This window comes from Zootoca vivipara, chromosome 9 (assembly GCF_963506605.1).
Source record: "Zootoca vivipara chromosome 9, rZooViv1.1, whole genome shotgun sequence".
In the NCBI taxonomy this organism is placed as follows: domain Eukaryota; kingdom Metazoa; phylum Chordata; class Lepidosauria; order Squamata; family Lacertidae; genus Zootoca; species Zootoca vivipara.
Window position 1 is genome coordinate 27873693 of NC_083284.1, and position 22822 is coordinate 27896514.

The 22822-nt window shown below is 41.9% G+C and overlaps 1 protein-coding gene across 1 annotated transcript in view; it reads left to right on the forward strand.

The window, feature by feature from the left end:
* The first annotated feature begins 475 nt into the window (after window positions 1-475).
* SYNPO2 (synaptopodin 2) overlaps window positions 476-22822 on the forward strand; it is a 93249-nt gene continuing 70902 nt past the window's right edge. Inside the window, exon 1 of the mRNA XM_035111525.2 lies at window positions 476-797. Coding sequence (XP_034967416.1) covers window positions 693-797 — 105 coding nt within the window. The 5' untranslated portion in view covers window positions 476-692. The remainder of the gene's footprint in view (window positions 798-22822) is intronic.

Consider the following 22822-nt stretch of genomic DNA (forward strand, 5'->3'; position numbering starts at 1 on the left):
TGCTAAAACCTTCAGAAAACCAGGCTGCTGCTTGATCATTACAATAATCCCATGAATGTGAATAGCATTGTTGCTCATCCATTCTCAGTGGGACACTTCAATATAGTGTATATAAGAGAACAGGGAGGCGGGGGGTGACCCCATCTCTTCCCAATATATATACAAACTTTGTTTGGATTAGGAGAATACAAAACGTGCTGCAATTGTAACTTAACAAGTCTGGTAACATTTACAAAAGTAAACTCTCTGTCTCAGGGAGATCTACAAGTCCTCGTCTCTGCTGTTTTGATTTAGTTGTCATGGGCAAATGCTCTTGGGTTTAAATATAGCCTTTTCTGCCTCATGGTCAAATAGTCCCTTTCGTTTGTGTTTCCTCGACATCATTTTGCTTTGCCATGAAGGTGGGCTGAGCAGAGTTAACTGACGAAAGAGTGGGCTGTTCCCTTGATCTGGGAAAACTCCCTTGCTCTCAGTCAATGACTATGTTACAGAGTGCAGTGTACATGCAGCAGGAGCTCTCTCTCTCTCTCTCTCTCTCTCTCTCTCTCTCTCTCTCTCTCTCTCTCTCTAACACCAAACGGGAAAGCAAGCTTCAAGTTCAGTGAACATCCACAGCATCTAGGATTTCTCTCCCCCTCCCACTCAAATTACTTCTGCAAATGAATACTGCCTAACCTCCCCAAGGAAAAAAAATGGGCACTGGGGATTATATCTGCATCACCATGACTGGAGGAGCACCCTGGGGCTTTAGACTTCAAGGTGGCAAGGAAGAAAAGCAGCCTTTGCAGATTGCCAAGGTAGGATGGTGAGAATGTCTTTATCAATGTTTTGTGAAAAGGAAAGTATCGGCAGGATGTTTTGTTTCCTTGGGAGAGGGGTTAGTACTGTATGTCTAGCTGATAAATCCTGATGAAGCTTTTATTCCGGCTGCAGATTTAGATTTGGGTTAATGGAATTCTCAAGTGTATTCTTAGCAAGTGTTGAGTTTTATTTTTAAAAGCTAATATTTCTGAAAGTTTCTTATGTCAATCAAAGTACAAAGGTTTTCCCTGCCTTGCACATAAATACTCAAGTCCGATGAGATGCTGATTGGTTTTAGCTCCTGTTGAACTTGCTGAATGGTGTTGAAATAACTCTGTATAGTTAGGACTCTGGGACTTAAACTAGCAAACCCTCCTTTGATGAGAGATTTGTGACACTTTCCTTCTAGTCTTCTTGGCAAAGGAATGAATGTATGGCTGCGAGAGAGAAAATGTGCTTACCATTTTGAGGAATCTTGGAAAGCATGTTAATGAAACTGTTGCTTAATATTTACCAGCCTCACACCAGCTTGAATTGCTTTTATGAGATGCTGCTTATGTCCTGATGTATATTTAATAATTTGTAGGAGATTTGTGATCTGCATTATGGATCATGTGAGAAGTTACTCTGAAATCTTCTGCATTTTCAGGGGATTTGTATGGGAGGGGATCGTGTTCTAGAACTCTTTAAAAAAATAATCTGACAATTAATTAGGGTGCCATTTTATTGTGTTTGGGGAGCAACTTGTGTTTACCATTGAATATGACACTTCTATTTCCATAATGCTTGAGAGAGTGAGTTTTAGGTTTAATTTTGGATTACTTACTATAAATCAGAACATCTTAACTTGAAGAAATAGGTAGGCTGAGGCAGCCCTATAGTATGCATATTTACTTAGAAGGAAATGACAATGCTATCTAAACTAATTTTGGAGCAAGTTGAGTGAATTCAGTGAGACAAATATATTGCGTAACTGCACTTAGGATCAAGCATTATTTATTCAATCAAATTTACTTCTAAGTAAACATGCATAAGATCATGTTTCAATAAGAAAGGAAAAGAGAATGTGGAACTTTCATTGTCTTCTAGTTCTTCAAAACAGGTAACTAAGAATATGATGTATGCAATGCTCAAGTCAACTTTGTTCAGCCCTGTTAGGCCAGTCTGTTTTTTCAAATAGTTAAGCAAAATAACTTGGAAGTATAAGATTATAATTATGTTTTAAAAGTTATCCTCTGTTTGTAAAGGAGCATTGCCTCATTCTATATGAAGAAAGACACTAGCTTTTTTCTTAAACAGTGGTTCTAGGCAGTTCATATGTACAAATATCATATGCATGTATCATGATATTTGATTATTAAACGTTTTGGCAACACACTAGTAGATTTCTTTTTGAGAGAGAAAAGCTTCCCATGTCTTGAATGTGCCGTAGCTGTTGCTTTGCAAGAGATAGCAGAATCCTGCCACCTAGTGAAACTTTGGTGAGAGAAAGCAATACAAACTATTTCAATAAAATAGATTCTTCATATGTTCACCAAATCATAAAAAAATAAAATAAAATATTTTAATAGTAATCTAAGCTAACGTCTTAGATGACAACAAATTGTGGCAGTGAATTCCATAGTACCATGTACCTATTGCATGAAAAAGTGTTTCAAAAGTGTATTTGGAGAAAACACTCTGAAATGAATGGGAGGCTACTCAGCAATTGTACTTGGTGGTATCATTTCATTGAAAACTGTGGAATGAACAGTTGAGTGAAATAAACTCTAGCACACTAAAGCTTAGACCATAATAAACATCTTAGTCTTCAAGGTGAATTCAATTTTGGATTGGGCTCAAACTAGGGTTGATTGAAAAATAAGATGCATTTCACATTCACAGGTGAATTTAGCAAATTTGAATTTTCTGAAACACTAAGTGAACTGAAACACAACCATCCCTTGAAAGTTACGCTTTCCCCAATTTGGCAATCTCCAGCCAAGAGAATGTACAAAAATACACATATTAGTGAAAATAACATGCAGAAATGCAAAGCATTATGGAAAATTGCTTGCAAAACTGTGTATGTTTGTTTAAAACTGCATACAGGTATATTTACTGGGAGAAATCCACACTAAAATGCTGAAGAATTGTAATAATTTTTTAAAAAAATTAAGATTGGGGAAATAAAAAAAAAGAACTGAAAGTTGATAGGTTCATCCACTCTAGTCCAAAATGGCTGCTGATCTGAAGGCACTGATATCTAGCAGAGGCTCCTCACTGGAAAAAGGAAGTGGGGAGGTGCTTTTTGCCAATGTGAGCCAGTGTAGTATGATAGTTAAGGCTTTGGACTAAGACCTCTTCAACTTCCCACTTGCCCATGAAGCTCACTGGGTGACCTTGGGCCAGTCACTGCTTCTCATCCTAACCTACTTCACAGGATTGTTGCAGGGATCAAATGTGGTGGGGCAGAACCATGGATGCAACCTTGAGTTCCTTAGATTTAAAAGTTTGTTATAAATACAGAAAATAAATTGCAATCTCTCCTCCCCTCTACAGAGCCCCAGAGCTGCTCTAGAGCAACTCCCAGCCCTCTGGAAAACTTTTCCAGAAGGGTGCAGAGGGAAGAAGAAATTGACCAATAAAAAGAGCCTCCACTAAAGGCTAACTCCACTAAAAACGCAACTCTGGATCCAACCCTTTGTTATTTTTGGCTGCATGCAAACAAAGAAATAAAAGCAAGAAAAAAGGGAGAATAGCATTTTGATAGGCCCGCGATAGAATATTAGAATCTCCTGAAGTGATTCCCAGCTCCTCTTCAGTTCAGTGCTTCACTTTGCTGTCCTTTTGTTGTTGACTGATCTAAACACTATTGGCTTGAGCCATAGGCTGTAATATAAAACAAATGAGATGAAATGCTTTTAATTTCTTGTTTAAAAATAGCAAGCTTGGGAAAGGGGGGCTTGTTTGAAGCAACCCTCTCTCACACAAAAATCCATGATAGTCATGGGACTCTCTTGGGTTCTAATCTTTCCCAGTATACTATTTGCCTTTGAGGGAGAGGGAAGACTGCCAAACTTCCAGTATGTTCCGATATTGAGATTTCCCAAGAGAACTAGTGACTCAGCAAACCTTCTAAGTATCCTGTTCTAACATCTAGGCTGCTGTATGGAATCATAGGGTCCCAGGCATGCCTGGCACTGAAAACTTCTTGAAGTGCTTCAATCTGTTTTTCTCTACCCTCTTCTGTCCTCCTGGACACACTGGGATAAGGACACAAGCATTTGATTTAGACCAGGGTTTGGTCTAAATTTAGACCAGGGTTTGGCCTTTCAAATGTTGATTCCAGCCATAAAGGATAATGGTCAGAACCTGATAGACCATTAAACTGATCACACGGGGAAGACCCACATGATCCAGCCCAGCTTCGTGGCTAGAATATACACCAAGTGCCTTCCTGTGATGAGGTTAAATCATGGGGAAATGGCTTCCACTCTGGCGGTAGTATGTATGCAAAGAAGGCAAGAGTGTAGCAAAGTTCTAAACTCACAGGTCTAAATACATTCCTCTGGGTTGTACCTACTCTTAAGGTGTTAAAATGTTTATTTGAAGAAATTCCAAGCCATGTAAGAATAAAAGATAAATAAATGAAAGAGCAGTTTTATATGCACAATAGTGTTCCTATGACAGTTTGTGCAAATCATATTGAGGTTTTGTGTGTGTGTGTGTGTGTGTGTGTGTGTGTGACAGCCATTATCTAATCTTTGTGTTACCCTTAACAATGAGCAGTTTTTCTTCTTCTCAGGGGCTCATGTAAACTCGTCTGTCTTTGGTCATTGTACCAAATAAGCAATCATACTAATGCAATGCTAGTTAACTGTGCGGCAGCCAATGGAAACATATTTGTATCCAAACAGACATGCAAGAGTGTGAAGAAATAAAATAATGGATATATAAACTTTTAAAAAGGTGCACATAGCAATCAAAGATAGAGTCTCAATAGGGCCAAATCTATTCAATATGTGTATAGTAAATATACCTAGTTAGGTACAGGACTAGAGTTGAAATAGCCATGAAGCTCACTGAGTGACCTTTGACCAGGTCCTCTCAGGCTTGTTATGAGAGCTGTCCAAACTGAGGCATAGTGTCAAGATGGCAGCAACTGCAGGCTTTTCTAAATGAATATTGTCCTACCAGCACCTTGAGAGATCTTTGCATTCAAACACCCCAATCCATAATGGAGTAAATCCAAAGTATTCAGACGCCGGAATATTTGGGCCAGCTGAAGTCACTAAATCAATGGGGTAAATGTGGATTAAATCCATTCATTCTAGTTTAATGTGCATGGACTTGACTGGAGTAAACCTTTCTGGTTAGGCCAGTCTATTATTCTGAATCAGGATTGAAGATTTACAGTCCAAATTTGGGTAACTGAAATGATTCATGTTCATCATTATGTGTGGGGTTCTTTTTTCTGCATGACATTCACTTTTGTATCACTTGATTCAAAGGCTAGCTGCCAAATTTAATTGGCCCGGTTTTTAAAAGCATATGGAAATAATCTGGAAGGCAAGAATAATTTCATGGCTAATGAAACTAGGAGGGAAATCAAGTCCCAGGCAAGAAAATAATAATAATCTAGCCGTCTTCTAGGACAGTAGTAAAAAGATGGCTCTAGATCAGTATACGAGTATACATTTTAGCTTCCTATTACATAAGAACAAATGCAATGAACAAGCTGTAATTTGAAGTCTGTATCTTATGCATAAGCAAGGGTAAAGTAACTTCTGAAAACACCTGGGTCATCTCCATGATTCATGAGACCACATGTTTGGGAATGTTGGTCGGCAAAGTGCCCAGCAGAGTTCTATTCTATTGTGTCCATCCTGAGGGAGTGCTTCTTCATTCATTCATCTTTGGGGGATAGATCATATGCCTTGTGATTAAGGTTTTGAATTTAAAGACTTGTGAAAATATATTGTAAGTTGCAATATAGGTCAATTCCTTCTGTAGTTACCTCTGGTTTCACTACAACAGGGCTAGTGAACCGATGGCCTTCCAAATGATGTTAGACAACTGTTCCTCTCATCCTTGACCATTGGCAATGGAACCCACAGTATAAAGGTTAGCCACCCCTACACTACAATATAAAGACCACATTTGGTTTAGGGCAACATAAAGAAACCAAGTCTTCTCCTGGGCATGAGAGCTCCACCTTCCCTTCATCCCTTCCAATGTAGCCAAGAGAGTTTGGAATGTTGCATTTCCACTTTTAGTTAACTGTGTAGTCTGAACTGAGAACTGTGGTTAGCACTAACTATAGTTTCAGCAAGCCAGCTTTGGAAACTACTGTTTGAAGAAAACTTGTTTGAAAGTAGCCAGTTATTTTATTTGTCCAAAGGTGAAGTTGTGTCAGGGTTGAGCCGGACGAGGAGGAGTGGTGGCAACCCCCCCCCCCCCGCCCGAGGAGAATGCCCCCACGGGGGAATCTGGAGATAGAGAGGAATTCATACCTGGAGAAGACTGGTGGCGGCACTCCTCGGAAGAGGAAGAATCAGATAGGGAAGAGGGAAGACCAGAACAGGAGGAGGAAGGAGTCGAGGCCCTTGTGAGGAGAGGAGCCGGCGGGCCCCCTCTCCCCTCCTCCCTTCTCAGCTGTAGAGCGTAGAGCTGAGAAACGTAGGGAACAATTGGAGGCAGCTGCAGCTTGTAAAAGGCGTTGTGATGAGCCGGCTACTTAAGGAAGGCCGGCTGCTGCCTTCGCCAGCACCTGCAACTGCTGTGCTAAAGCGCATGGTTGTCCTTGATCGGCCTGTTCCTGATTCCAGTTTACCTGACTTCAGCTTCACCTGACCCCCGGTGCTGATACCCAACCTCGGCTGGTTCCTGAGCTGGACCATTGGACCTGGGCTCCATCTGTATCCGACTGCTGCCTTCAGCACGCCAACCTTTTGGCACCCTAACAAGTTGGTGTTAATCAGATGATGCTGTTAACTGCTAGATGTGAAAGCAAAGGCTCTTTAAATTTTCTCCCCAGCTACTTGTAGGAAGGGTGAGTTCCTTTCAGGGAAAAGAGTGGGGTATAAATTAATGAATAATAATAATAATAATAATAATAATAATAATAATAATAATAATAATAATAAATTTATTATTTGTACCCCACCCATCCGTCTGGGTTTCCCCAGCCACTCTGGGCGGCTTCCAACAAAGATTAAAATACATTAAAATGTCACACATTAAAAACTTCCCTAAACAAGAAGGATGAATAGAACCATGGCTCAACATAATGTTTTAATCTAGCCAAGTGTCCACCCTTAACTGAAGGTTGGATATCTCAAGTCCACATTTAATAACTCCTGGAATAACTTCCCTGTTAGCATTACAGATGGAATTTAAGGATGGAATACTCAAGCAGACTGAGTACTGAAGTAGTAATACATGTGATTGAATGTTTGCTTGCAGTTTAAGTTTTTAATGGTCAAACAGCATTACCTAAGCTGGTGCCCTTAAGATGTTTTGGACTCCAACTCCCATCAGCTCCAGCTACTGTGGCTAATAGCTAGAGATCTGGGAGTTGCAGTTCAAACTATCTGAAGAGTATCAGACCAGGGAAGGCTGCTGTAAATAATATTAACAATAGGAAAAGAACTTGGATGGATTGGCTGCTGAGTGGCTCTTGTGGTTTTCAGTGTCTCATGGGAACAATTTTGGCTAAAAGAGTGGTTTGAAATTCAGACCTACATTACTCTTCAGTGGGGAAACCGTAACAGACCTTCCTCTATTGTGGCCATTGTTAAAAACCAACTTGGGTGCATTATAAAATAATCTAATGAGAAGTGACGTGGTGAAATCTTTAGAGAGAACAGGGCACAGTGCAATAATTAGTTTGAGGGTTGGGGGAAAACACTAATCCTTGTCCTTTATTTGAGAACAAAGATATATTGCATGCATCTCTTGTTTGCCCCTCACTTGCTGTTTTCATCAGATTTTGATTTGCATAGCTGACCTAGAAAAAAGCCCTCTTGAACACAATTAACAAAAACATACAGTTGGTACCACTAGGTGACACTAAAAATAAAGCATCATTCGACTGCTTAAATCAGATCAAACACTTGGCTTTCACCATTGTTGCTCAGTTAGGTCATATGATCGGAGACAGAGGATTCTTCTGTAGATGAAAATTGTGGCAGAATTCAGCTGAATTTGGGACTTCTAGGTGAAGTCTTTGTTGAACTTGAAAACTACACAAACACAATTGCCAAAATCCAGTCCTATGCATATACATATCTATAGAGTTATTGGGCATAATATGTCCTATAAATTATAGTAGAAGATAGCAAAGAAAGCATTCCCTACCTCACAGGTTTGTTGATGAGAGAATAAATTTGGATAGATGGGTGCATGATCCTATGAAGAGCAAGATTAAAAAAAAAGGTTTGATGAAGTAAGAAATAAACCTGTAGTGATTTTTAAACTTTAACCATTAGTTTTGAATATCAGATTTCACAATAAATCCCCTTCATTTCACATATCATTTGTTTGGTGCTTGATTGATAATGAAACCTCAAACCAGTTTACAAAAACAGTGATGGTGATGATGATGATGATAATAATAATAATAATAATAAGTCAGTAAAAAACCCAACTATTTAAAAGTGGCTGGGGCATCCCAGCCAGATGGGTTGGGTGATGATGATGAATGAATGAATGAATGAATGAATGAATGAATGAATAAAACAAATGACAAGCTAAAAACAAGATTAAAATACATGCCGGCATTCAACATGCTTGGATAGTCTTGTCTAGACAAAAATGTTTCTAGCAGGCCCCCCCAAAAAGATAGTGAAAGCACCTGCCTGATGTCAATAGGCAGGGAGTTCCAAAGTATGGGGGCCGCAATACTAAAAAAAACCCCACACAATTTCTTATAAATGCAGAACATTTATGTGGTCCTTCTTGAGCAACGGTCACATTTTGTGTACTGTATAAAATGCTAAGGGACCATACCAATAGTTTTGGGGTTCCAATAAGGTTAAGTATGCCCACACAGCCTTGACCTTGTCGCTGCCAGCCCTGCCTTAGGCCCATCCAGGTAAACTGCAGCAATGCCATCATTAGGAGAGTGACGCCACAGCACTCCTTGACTACGCTGGTTGTTACTGAGCTAGTGCCTATCCCCTCTGATTGGTGCATGTGATCGTGGGGAACAGGTCAACCATGGAGCCTATTTATTCATGTACGCCAGCTAGAATCTACAACTCTGCTAGCAAAGTCCAGGATAGCTACCGTACCTCAGGACAGGAGCAACAGTCAGCACGATATGGAACAGTGCCATTCAGACCCATGGGGATTTTGCCATTGGCTTTAGTGAGAGACTGGTGGAGTGCCCATTTGGGAAGGTCACCTAACTGGTTGGAACATCTGACAGTTCTTAGGTTACAAGAATCATAAACCAGCCATTTTCCACCCATTTCCTTGTATGCCATCAAGCAGAGTAACACTAGAATTAGCAGCTCTGAGTCTCAGACAACTACTCATAAAGTAGCAGAAGGTTTATAAGAATGGAGTTATAGAAGATTGATTATTATACATTGGCGGCACATAAACTTTTGGAAAAGAATTCCCTTGTTGAACACAAATATTTTATTAATGATTCTATGCAGCTCTATAAGGGAAAGGTAAGTTTCAGGTCAAAATAATAAAAGGAACAGGAAACGGCACACATCTTAACTTTATTTTCATTTACAATGGTAATTACTTCTGACATCTGTTTAAAGGCTATCCAGTCCTTTAAAGTCTGTTTCCTGGAGAAAGCTGAACTGACTATTGTAGTTTTTACAGCTGAGAGTGTTGGAATGGACTGTTCCTCAGAATTAGATTAATGAAGATAATGCCACAACAGTAGAGGCCATTTATGAAAGCATACATGACTGGTAATCTGGAGAAGAAAAGTGACACCATATGTTAGATTCCTACTTAGAAATTTGATACATTGAACACAACAGCAAGGCTATCGGTTGCTGTAATCAGACCAGTTTTGGGTGAAAATCATTAATAAAATGAAACATAACTTTGACTGATAAATACAATTTAACTTTAGGATACCACTTTATGGCTTTAAATATGTTTGTTGCCCGTTGTTCATTGCCTGTTCTATTGACATTGCTCTCATAAATTTACGACTTACTCAGAAATGTTCCAGTGTGTGTTGAAATGTTTTATGAATCATTCATATGCTCTAAGTTCTATTTGGATTCTAAAATATGGGTCTAACTACCACTTTAATTTCCCATGGTAGCCTCAGTGCAATCCCATGGTGGGGCATTGTGGGACATTAAAATGAAAGCTTAATCCAGCTGCCTGGTGCTGATTGGAGTGTTTGACTAGAGGGGGAAATGTATAGAAGGGCCAGGACAAACTTCAGCAATGGGTCATTGCAACGGATCCCAAGTACTCACCCTAGCCCTGCATAAAAATGGTGCAAGATCAGTCTAATACTGTATATCTGATAATGCTGTGGCTGTGTTAAAAGGGAAGGAAAAACAAACACATCTATAGAGAAATCTAAGGTAAGGCTGCAATTTGAAGTTCTAGGGTATAAGTCCCATTGAACTAAGTAAGACATACCTCTGAGTAAATGTGCTTAGGACTGCCCTGCAAAGAAATAATACCCAAAATTGTGGTTTAGGGATTTGAACGCATGGATTATGAACTATCCCAGCCCACCAGTGCCACCATATTAAGCCTACATGGACCCATGGATGGAGGATGAACCTCACTAAAGAAAACTTTGTCTAGGATCTCCTCAAACCAGGATTTATGTCAATTTAACTGCCATGGTGCCCACCAAATAAGTTGATTCTGGGGTAGATAGTTTGGTAAGGTATTGAGAATTGCGTGTTAGAAATCCTTTGCTACCAACTCTCTACTCAGGACTAGCATCTCCAGTCTTCTAGAAAGTAGGTATTGCAGTGCAAAGCTACACATGTCTACTCAGAAATCAGTCCCTTTGGGTGCAATGGGACTTATTCACAGGTAACATGCACAGGGTTGCAGCCTTAAACTGAAGTCTGCATCTAGAGTGAGTTAAGCTCCTTCAGATACTTGGAGTTGGAGACTGAGAGGGATGGATTGGCAAGATCTATCTCCTATGCACTGCACTGCACATTATTATTATTATTTTAGACCAGCAAAGTGGCTTTATCACTGGATTTAAAATTGCATTTGCAATGTGCCTAGGAGTGAGTGAATCTGTCCATCTCAGTTTCTCCTTTTCCCAATATTAACTTCAGTTCTCCATATTTCCACATCAGCTAGTGATGTATAACAAAACAAAGTCGTCACACGAAACATATTTTAATGAATTGAATGGATTTTTTTCAACACTACTTTCAGTAACATATGCATTTATATGCTCACTTTACATTAGTACTGTATATTCCTGCGTATAAGACTACTTTTTAACTCAGGAAAATCTTCTCAAAAGTCGGGGGTCGTCATACGCCAGGTTGTATTTCTTATACGGCGAGTATATCCCAAACGCTATATTTTAACTGGAAAAGATGGGGGTTGTCTTATATGCCCAGTCATCTTATACACCGGAATATTTGGGTATATGTATATTGTACACATTACTTGGCTGGGAAAAAAATCCCACTGCAAAATTCAGATAAATGTGTGTCGAAAGATAGCTGTACATATTGCTTCAGAAAGTGGAAACTAGGTAGGTTTGCCTTTAAATGCAAACTGACTCTAATTTCTCCCCCACCCTTAAATTTGCCCATGCGCCATATTAGTGGGATTAGGAAACCTGGCTTACAAGGAAACCTGGCTTACATTTGCATGTAGGCCTTTTGCAGAGTTGTGAAGAGATGCATGCTGCATAGGGAACAGATCCCGCCAAACAATTCCTCCATCATGGCCTACATGCATTCATTGAAAACATAGTTGTCCCTCCAGTACATCCCAAAGGGGCTTATGTGACTTGTCAAAAGCGACATAGAAATTGTCATGAATTAGCAGGACTTGAACCAATGATTCCCATATTCATATCCAATGCATAGCTGCCAAGTTTTCCCTTTTCTCGCGAGGAAGCCTATTCAGCATAAGGGAATTTCCCTTAAAAAAAGGGAGAACTTGGCAGCTATGATCCAATGACCACAGACCTGTTTGTTTGACCTGCTTCAGTGAAGTTTGATACCAGTTCTCCTCTTTTCCTTTTAATTCTCTTCATAGTTATTCCTACTTTGTTGTATTTTTAAAAAAGCAAACTTTTTTGTTTTTGAAAAACTAGCTCAGCCAGTGTCAGACATTATTCCCAAGACAGATACCTTGTGTCAAAATCGGCCTTTTTCTCTGGGTTATTTTTCTTTTTCACCAAGTATATTGGGGGGTAGCCCTGTGTATATGACAGGGAGCAGATGTAGCCAAATCCATTTCCTGTTCAATTCCATTCTGATGTATTTGACCTCCTCCTGGGGGGTTGGTGTACCCTGTGGAGCTCAGATCTAAAGGGAAATACTACACGGGATTTTGTTTTGTTTTGTTTTTATAGCTGCTATTTCCTTAATCTCTGTCAGGGTTTTAGCAGTTTTGAAAATGAAGCAAGCTTTCAGCTTGTTTTGTTCATCCTTAATCTTGACGATCTGGCATATAGAAGGATACACACAAAGGAAATATTCATGATTACCTTCACCAGAGTTAACTTGAGATGCAAGGAATGATGATGGCACGCAATAACACATCGATGGAGAGAGAGAGATGCACTCTTCACTCAGCAAAATTGCTTTCAGGCAACCTTTTTATCCATTTTGTTGTTGCTTGCAGGGAGATTAAGCAATGTTGACTAATTAATTAGCATGCTGCAGGTTGGTATGCAAGAATTTAGTTATTTGCCAAAGCCAGAAAAGTAGCTAAAAAGAAAAAGAAAAAACTACCCTAGGCTGTTTCAAATCATTTTACATATTTAATGACTGTAACTCTAAAAAAGACAACTTTCCAATACAGTACAGTGGAACCTCGGGTTGCAAAGGTGATCCGTACAGGAGGCACGTTCGCAACCCGTAGCATCGCATCTGCGCACATGTGTGACACGATTTGGCGCTTCTGCACATGCGCAAAGCACAATTTAGTGTTTCTGTGCATGCGTGAGCACTGAAACATGGAACTAACCTGTTCCAGTACTTCTGGGTTCGGCGCGTCCGTAACCCAAAAATGCGCAACCCACAGCATTCGCAACCCGAGGTATGACTGTATAGTAAATATTAAAGTTTGTGCTGAGGGAAGCAATCACTGTTCATTTTGTGGCTCTGCAGTGTCCTGGTTTCCAGCAGTGGAACACTGTCTTTCTTGGGTGTGAAGGCAGGTTCATTATTTTTAATGGAACCAGGCCAAGGAGAGAAGGAAGTTCCACAGTAGTTGTCCATCTCCTTGTGACAACTAGAAGTGAACTCAAGCAATTTTCCACCAGTCATGTCACATGGGGGAGGGGGAGCCACAAATATTTATACAGCTCCAGGGAGATTCTGTTTCAAACAATGAAGCTATGTGCCATCAGTGGTGCCAGGTATGAGGATGCCCTGGGCTACACCACCCTATTGAGTTCCCTGCAAGTTTGCAAGGGACAGTTGGGTTGGCAGCAGTAGTGAGCAACAGCAGGGATGGGCAGTGGCCTGCAGCCTGGCATGCGAAAGAGAAGCGCCAGTGTGAGGAAGCTGAAGCCACCGTCATATTAGTTTCACCAGAATTCCCTTGGTCCCTCAATTGGGACTCAGAGGCATTATGGGAAACTATGATGATGCCACGCTCTGGGAGATGCCCATGAAGCAAGAGTCCCTGTTGCAGGAGTACTTCACCTAAATACTCACCAAGGAGATCACAGCCCAAAGAAACCAAGGGTCAAGCAGAAAGAATCAGTCTAGGTCAGGCATCCCCAAACCGCGGCCCTCCAGTTGTTTTGGCCTACAACTCCCATGATCCCTAGCTAACAGGACCACTGGTCAGGGATGATGGGAATTGTAGTCCAAAACATCTGGAGGGTCGAGGTTGAGGAAGCCTGGTCTAGGTCCACATATGATTCAAAGACAAAATCAGGCAACAGTTCAAGGTCAATGTCACAGAGATTCAAGTAGGTTGTAATGTAGCAAAGTAGCAAAACTAGACTCCCATACCCTCCAACAATTCTCCGATAAAAATAAGGACATCCTAAGGAAAAGCAGCACATTCCAGGATCAAATCAGAAACCGGGACGGCCCCTGTAAATCTGGGACAGTCCCTGGAAAATAGGGACACTTGAAGGATCTGGACACCTTATTTACTCTGGCCCCCAACATTACAGCCGTTGGCAGTGAACTATCATTGCTCACAAGTAGGCCCCTTACTCATGAGAAGAATACTCTCACCCACCTGGATATTCAATCCTCTACTTGCCATTTGGAGACTCCAGGTCACCCCTGAAGGGCTGGCAACCTTAACCCTCAAGGGAATCCTGAGCACTCAGAGGGCCCTTGAGCTGTGGGGTGTCTGATTCATCATCTGAGGACTCTATGCCTGATACCAGCTGCTGCCTTGTCAGAAGCTTCTCTTCAGGATGGTATTTTTTTTAAGTCTTTAAAAACCAAGTAAGCTGGAATCAATGGAGATGGACACTATCAAGCTCCTGGCTCCTGGCATTTGCCTTGCTATGCTACATGCTGATGCCAGGAAAACTTGTTGCAGAATGACGAAGCCATGATAGTGGGGGAAAGCTAGAAGTGGTGCCTCACTCCATGGTCCACATAATTAGGCCCTACACATGAGTAATGCATGAAAAGGACTCTTGTGCTGCAGACAACATCATGTGCTTGTGTGAACTTGGAACGCTATTCACTTTTTAAAGTTTTCAAGAGTGGCTAAAAGAAACTTTCCAGGTTTTGTCCTAATTTCTATAACGCTATATACTATGTAGCACTCTTGTATCGGCCATTGCATAGATGTACATGGTAGCGTAGCATGTTCAACAAAGCTCTCTGCTCTTAATGCATGTTTATCTTGCAAATAAAATGAGGTAGGTGGTTTTATAACTATCAGTTCTTGGGCTATGGAGAATGTCTTCAAATAGGACTGGAGAGAAGTTTATCACAGCAAACAGATCTGATTCCCTTAAAAGGAAACAGCTTCGTTTTTCTTCTGCCTCTCCGGAGTACTGGCTACAAACTGGGAATTGTTATTGTATGACTCATTTGAGGACCATAGCTGCACAGAGTTCAGATAGGATTTTAATAAAACAGACCCCAGATTACTGGAAGGCAGCTCTTTCTCCAAGGAGGAAAATCTCAAACTGTTTTAAGACAACATGGTAATATGAACTTCTCTGTAAAGCAGCAACAGCCAAGGTGGAGTAAATGTTCCAGATACTAGTCTTAGCTGTGCTGGGGAAAATGCTGCTCCTTCTCAAATGAAATCCTGCATTCATTGTTTTTACAGCTCTGCTGATCAAGGGGGTGAGGCAAGCATTTAGATGCCCAGGCATGTAAAACTACAGAGAGCAGCAGATAAGCACATATTGTTTACAGTTACACTTCCAGCTGAGCTAAGATACTGCAGTATGCATCTGCCCTCGCACCGTGGCTTCCTTAGACCCTTAATGTAAAACACTACATGTCATGTTCTGCATTTGATTCCCAGCTGTGATAATATATTTACGTCATGCTAATGCACTCTGTTTATAAAATTGTACAGTAAGTTGTGTTGATGCATCTTCCCAAGAGCCAGTTGTGCTCATGAGGAGTGCAGAATAAAGGCATATGATCAGAATTTCAATCATGCAACGTATGTTAGTGTTGCATATGAGGAACGATAAGCATCCTAGCCACACAATATTCATGTAATGCAAATTAGGCACGCCATGCAATTGGGACACCCAGGAAATTCCAAATCACGTGACTACCTCTGTACTGAGCAGCAGCTTGTGCCTTCGGGATTCATTGCAAACAAACATGTGCAACATGTATATGTTGGAGGAAGGAGAAGGGATGCTGCAGCAGCACAGCCCACCTGGACTAAACATGGCAATGCCCTACATGCAAGTAACAAATAATAGTTCATGGATTAGGGGCATAGTTGAATTGTTAAACTGTGGCTTTAAAAGAGGCTTAGGTAAATTTGGGAAGGAGACGGCTATTGATAGTTACTAGACACAATGGCTATGCTCTACCTCCGTAGCTAGAGTCAACAATGCTTCTGAATACCAGTTTCTGGGAACCAAGGGAGGGGAGAGTGCTCTTGTGCTCAAATCCTGCTTGCTGGCTTCTCAGAGGCAACTTGCGAGAACAGGATGCTGGACTAGATGAGCCATTGACCTGATCCAAGAGGCTTAAATTCAGTGTTGAATGCAAGCCCTGCAGGGATTGGGTCCGCTCTTGAGTTCCTTTTCAAGGTGAAATGAAGACGTGTATTCAGTTCTGTACGCAAGTCCCAATTCTAGCAGGAATCTTTGCAGCTGCAACTTGAATTTGAGCTGCAACTGCAAAAAAAGGAAGCTTCCTTTGCAGCCCTGGCTTAAATTAAAGCTGGGACTGCAATGGAAAGATTGGGAGCACACTTAGCATGTATGCTCAGTTCCTCCTTTAATGTTTTGTCCCCTGACATCATATGACTTGTCAAAAGTGGGTCATTGAGGGCAGGCCAGTTCCGGGCGCATCCCACCAGCTGGATCCAATTCCCCACCTCAGACTGTGTTATCTTCTAATACAGTAACAACCTTAGCTAGATAGATCCAACTAGATCCCAGGTGGCTTTGGTGGAGTTTCCTGTTGCCATGACTTGCGCTTCCCTCAAAGCCCTGCTTAACCTCAGGAATGGGGAAATGTTCCAGACTCAGGCAGCTGACACAGTTACTCTTAAACAACCTCTCACACTTGTAAGAGCTTCTGTGTTTTCTGCTGGTGATAAAACAGTAGGGATAAAACTGACAGAGGAAGAAATGGCCAGCCCAAACAAACTAGACCCATGCACAAATGGTGTCTTGAAATTCTTCACATACCGTATTTGTAGGCAGAGAAACAGAATTGGGACATCCCAATGAATTTCCATAGAGGGATGGTTTCTTAGAGTTGGGGCTTACCATTAGCAGTAGTAGCTGCAATAGCACAACTTCTTTTTTCCTTCCTAAGGTGGGGAATAGCTTTGTTGGCAACATGGCAACCCTTTTGCATTCTCCACAATGTTCCAGAATCAGCATTGTTCAAGAGAATTATGGAGGGGAAATGGTGGCTGTCACACCCACAAAACAGTGCTTTAGGCCAATGTTTCTCAACCAGTGTGCCTCCAGATGTTTTGGGACTACAACTCCCATCATCCCTAGCTAGCAAGACCAGTGGTCAGGAATGATGGGAGTTGTAGTCCCAAAACATCTGGAGGCACACTGGTTGAGAAACACTGCTTTAGGCATTGGATGTGCATCAATCAACCAACCCAGCTGCTGGTTGATTTGGCAAAGTCCCTTGGACAGCCCACAAACATAAAGAGTGGGGCGGGGGGAGGGAGGAATCCAACAATGGCCAAGGCCTGGGTGCAGCTGGCAGAGACTGGACCCAAACGCACCCCATAGCTCACCCGTGATGGGCTGCAACTACAGGTGAGCCCCAGCAATCAGTTCAGCCAGTGGAGGAGGAAGCAACATCCTTCCCCAGCCACGCCAAAGCCAGGAGGATGTCTCAACCTGCTGTGGCCACAGTGGACCACAACCATTACTCCCCATCATCAGGCGGTATGTGGTCTCTTCTGTCTATCTTGTTCCTATACTGTAGTTATCTTTCATCTTTAGCTTGTTGAAAAGATCCCTGGAGGTGTGAAGGTGACCACCTGTGTTCTTGACTCTTGGTCATTCTGGTTTATTGAAGTAATCAAGAGACAGAATAGCTGGATGGGTAGAGGAGATTATGAATGCTTCCGCAGAGAAAATCAAGATACAAACCAGGAAGCTTGGTAAGGAATTCTCTCAAAGAAGCCCTCTTTAGCTCCTGGAGAATTACTGACCTGTGTCTAACATACAATTTTTGGGCAAAGTGGTTGTTGAGCATATGGCAGTAATCAGCTCCATATATATCTGGATGATATTGATTTTCTTGATCCTTAATAAACTATCTTTGAGTCTGGCTTTGGGGGTAGCATTGTCTTGACCAGCCTGGTGGACAACTTGTTCTGAGGCCAGACAGGGAAAGCATGACCCAGCTGGCTTTGTTAGTGGTGTTGGAGAGCTATAATTCAGTCCCATGGCTATTAGGTTCCCACAGGGTTCTATCTTGTTCTCCATCCCATTTAACATCTACATGAAACTGCTGGGGGTGTTTTTCTTCTTCTTCTTCATCATCATCTTCTTCTTCATCATTATGATCATCATAAATTTATTTATACCCCACCCTTCCCGGTTCAGAAACCCAGGCTCAGGGCAGCTAACAACAAATTTAAAACACTTAATTGTAATACAACATAAAAGCAGCATAAAATATTGTATAGAAGCATGAATAACAATAAAATTCAAAAATCAAAAATCAATTTGGGGGAAATCCATCCAATAAACATTATATAGTCACCAGGGCTAGCTAGCTAAATTAGTCCTACTTGGGCCAGCGAGGAGGCCAGGGGAGAATTAGCTGTGGGGTCCCAGAGTGGGTAATCTTCATAAAAAGGGGAGGGGGGGAAGGGAAATAAAAGATCAGGCTAAGTTCAAATTAAGGGCCAGCCAAAATAGCTCTGTCTTACAGGCCCGGCGAAAGGAGGTTAAATCCTGTAGGGCCCTAGTCTCATGGGACAGAACATTCCACCAGGTCGGAGCCATCATTGAAAAGGCCCTGGCCCTGGTGGAGGATAATCTGACTTCCTTAGGGCCCGGGACCTCTAAACTATGGTTATTCATGGACCTTAAGGCCCTCCGCGGGGCATACCAGAAGAGGCGGTCCCATAAATACGAGATTTGGAGTACAATTCTTCAGTATGCTTGTTATACCGAACTCTCCCGCTCCTTTCCATCCGACTCCAGGGATGCAGTAGAGACCCTGAACTAGTGTCTGAAGTCTGTGATGGCTGGATGTGAGATTTAATCCAGATGAGAGAGGGGTGGTTTTGTTAAGTAAGGAAACTGATACTTTGTTGTTGTTTTAAAAATGAGTGCATAACTGCTTGAACTGATTATTGTTACTATGAGATATAAAGAAAATAATCACAACACATATCCTGAAAGTACTGTACATGGGTTTCTCCCAGAATTTTAATTTGTAATGCATTTGGACATTGCGCCTCTTTCCCACCCACACAGAAAATCTGAAATTGTATCTCTGTGTGGTGGATTTTATGTATGCAGTGAAAGAAAGTCAAAATATTGAGGTGTCTGACTGATCTGCAGTGATTGGTACATCCTGAATGAGAGACCAAGGCTTCCTTCAAAATCATAAGTATCTGTTCCCAGAAAGCAACAATTGCATCTCACTTGAACTCATTATTATTCTATGAATGCCTGCTAAAGTATGCCTGCTGGTAAATTATTTTAAAAGTACCTGGTGTCTTCCAGTTGTTGTTGGACTACCTTACCCATCATCCATGGCCATTGGTCATGTTTGCTGGGTTGATGGGAATTATGGTCCAACAATATGCAGAGGGTGATGGGCTCCCATTTTTGCTCTGCCATAAAAGTACCCCCCCACCCCCACCCGCATGTTACTTTCTTAGATCAGCTTGCCATTCAGGCAATCTTAGGCACAATACATTGGGAATCCCATTGAAGTAGACAGGAGAGTAAATGAAACTTGTGTCCATCACCTTTCCATTTCAATGGGGCTCCCATAGGAAAAGGATTGTGCCTATGGCTTGTGCTTGCTATTGATTCACATGCACTTGGGTGGGATACTGTGGTTAAATATCTGCTAAGCTTAATAATTTCCAAAAAACCTTGGGTACTTTTGCTCTGTTTTGTTTAAACTGTTTGAGATTGGAGGAGCAACAGACACTAATGTTGAGAGTATATCTGCCAACATCTTGGGAGTAGTCATCTGGAAAGAAATATAGTGTACTGGGGGAGGGGATCACTTTAAATAAAGAGCTTGCAAAGCAAAATCAGAGGGATATATGGGACATAACTGGGCATGCTTTTTGCTGCGCATTCCACTCTATCTCTGGTGTTTGTAGTTTCAGAATCCATGTATTTGAAGGGTGGCCTTAGGTTTTTCACTTTTCCATTCTTTTCTATATTTGGGGAGGTTCACATTGGCCAAACTACATATGCCCTGGGTGAGCATGCATTATGAGAGAGCTGGGGTGGGGATTTTCATCAGGAAATTGTGATCAGCTCCGTAAGGACTTCTTTTTTCTTTTTAACTTTAAGGTGGCCATGAACATCTATTGAGTGGGATAGCAGGGGTATGTTGAACTGTTTCTGCTGTGACCTTTTCCTGAGCTATAATCTCCTCTTCCAAAGCTTTACCGGAGGCTGACAGCACTGGCATGGGAAGTAAACACAGGGCCGGCCCTAAGGGAAGGCTGGGTGGCACAGAGTGCCGGGCTGCCAGGGGGGCGTTGCGCTGCACGCAGCATCCACCAGACAGCCGCGCTGAGAAACGGGGCGGGGGGCGCCGAGGGATCTTCGAACCAGGGCGCCAGACATGCTTAAGACGGCCCTGAGTAAACACACCATCCATCCTTATGTCTATTGCATACATTGCCAGTGTAGTATGGGAAGCAGTTCAAGGAAACCTCAGTGCTACTACCCTGGCAACAAAGGAACAAGGGCCAAAGGCTGTTTTATTTCTTTCTTTTTTTTGAATAATTTTTATTAATTTTTAGAAAAAGAAAACACATACAAAGTATACAACATAAACTCTGTCCCTTCATTTTCCCTCCACCCACAAGCCCACCTCTGCCACCAGTGAGCCCCATGGGTATTGGGGAACAAAGGGGTCCATTTTAAGCTGGGTTTGACCTCCCCCCTCCTTCCTCCCCCCTCATCCCCCCCCTGCCACTGAGAGGACAAAGGCGGAGGATCTCTGGGGATTGGCTTATCCCCCAGCTATTTCTTCACTGTACTGGAAAAAAGAAAAACAAAGAAAAAAGGAGATTAAAAAAAAAGCAAAAATATGAAAAGGGGAAAAAAAGGGAAGGAAAAAAAAAGGAAAAAGGAAAAATATTAATGGCTTCCACGACTCTCCTCCTCCTGGATTTCCCAACCTCTTTACATAGTTATGGCGGGTTTTCTAATCCAATTCAGAATCTTATTCTTATAATATTAACACAATCCTCCTCCTTCTTCATGCTGTCCCCCTCTGAGCCCCCCCCCCCTGCCACTGGGGTAGCCCGAGGAGTCCAGCAGTCAAAAGGTTCCATTTTTGTGTCTGGGTTTCCCTCCACCCTTCCCTCTCCCCTCAAGGCACCCCCTGCCACTGGGTACCAAGAGTAAGAAGGGGGAGACAGGCAGTTTTCCACCCAAACACCTGATCACCAAAATTATTCAAAAACAAACTCTAAGCCTATTTCCTCAGCCATTCTTTTTACTCCCTCCAGAAAGCTCTTAACCTTAAACTATAAAAATCTCTCCTCCCCCCCCCAATGTCCCTCCCCCCAATTGGATCAGCATATCCTTTAACAGGCCAAGATTCCGACACCGTTGTTCATAGACCAAAAACAGTACCTGTTTTATTTCTGGTATGTTCCTGATGTGTGTCAATCCATTCTTCACGGTTCCTTTGAACTGGTTAGATGGCACTAGGCACTAGGCAGAGGGCCTTCTCGGTGGTGGCGTCTGCCCTGTGGAACGCCCTCCCAACAGATGTCAAAGAGGAAAACAACTACCAGACTTTTAGAAGACATCTGAAGGCAGCCCTGTTCAGGGAGGCTTTTAATGTTTAATAGATTACTGTGTTTTATTTTTCTGTTGAAAGCCGCCCAGAATGGCCGGAGAAACCCAGCCGGATGGGCGGGGTATAAATTATTATTATTATTATTATTATTATTATTATTATTATTATTATGCTTCCTGCCTATATGAGGAGGTGGATTTGCATTTATACCCCACCCTTTACTCTAAAAAGCACAAGGTTTCTATTCTAATTTAATTCCCACAACAACTCTGTGACGTAGGTTAGACTAAGTGTCAGTGACTGGCCCAAGGTCACCCAGTGAGCTTCATGACTGAGTAGGGATTGGAACCCTGGTCTCCTAGGATGTCTGACATTCTAACCACTACACCCCCACTGGTTCTGATCCACTATTTTACTAAAGCATCATTTACTTTTTAACTTTGTGAGGATTAAATCCCTTTCTTGTTCACAACAAACATGCATGGATAGCATAATGGGAGGGCTACTTTTCGCCCAGCTGTGTTGTGTTCGACAAGTGCAGCTGATTTTGATGGCAGCGGACCAGAGTGAAGACTTCTGCACCACGTTCTGCCACCCTGGCTCCACCTAGCAGCTTGCCCCTGAATTTATGGGTTTTGGTAGGCTATCCTTCCATCCACTATGGCTAGCTGGGGAATGATCTAATGGCCGGCCAAGAAAAAAGCATTTCACTTCCTGGAGTATGGAGGGTAGTCATGAGGGGCTACAACTGCTGCTCACCTTGGATCAGGGTAAGTGGCCATTCTGGGATCTCCTGTTATACTTCTTAAAATACTTACTCTTCATATTGTTTCTGATTTGTAGTGTGAAGATTAGAAACCAAGACACAAGGCCTCTGTATGATGAGCAGACTCCCAACGAGTTGTGCTGTACCATATGAGATGATAAAAATGCCAGAGAATCTTTAGATAATACATCACACAGATTAAACACAGCTGGCAACAGTCCCAAATTTGCAGGTGTTTAGAGTATCATTCTCAGCAGCAGTCTTTTTACAATGCCTTCTTCCAATCTTCTTATGTGCCTTTAATCCATGCCAATTCTTAGCTGACCACTATGGCCACTGAGCAGTTGTGGAATAAGAAATGCCCTCTTGTGAATCAGGAATCAGTTTTAAATAGCACGAAGCAGAGAGTATGAATAAATGGATACTGTAGTTCTCTGAATGAAGA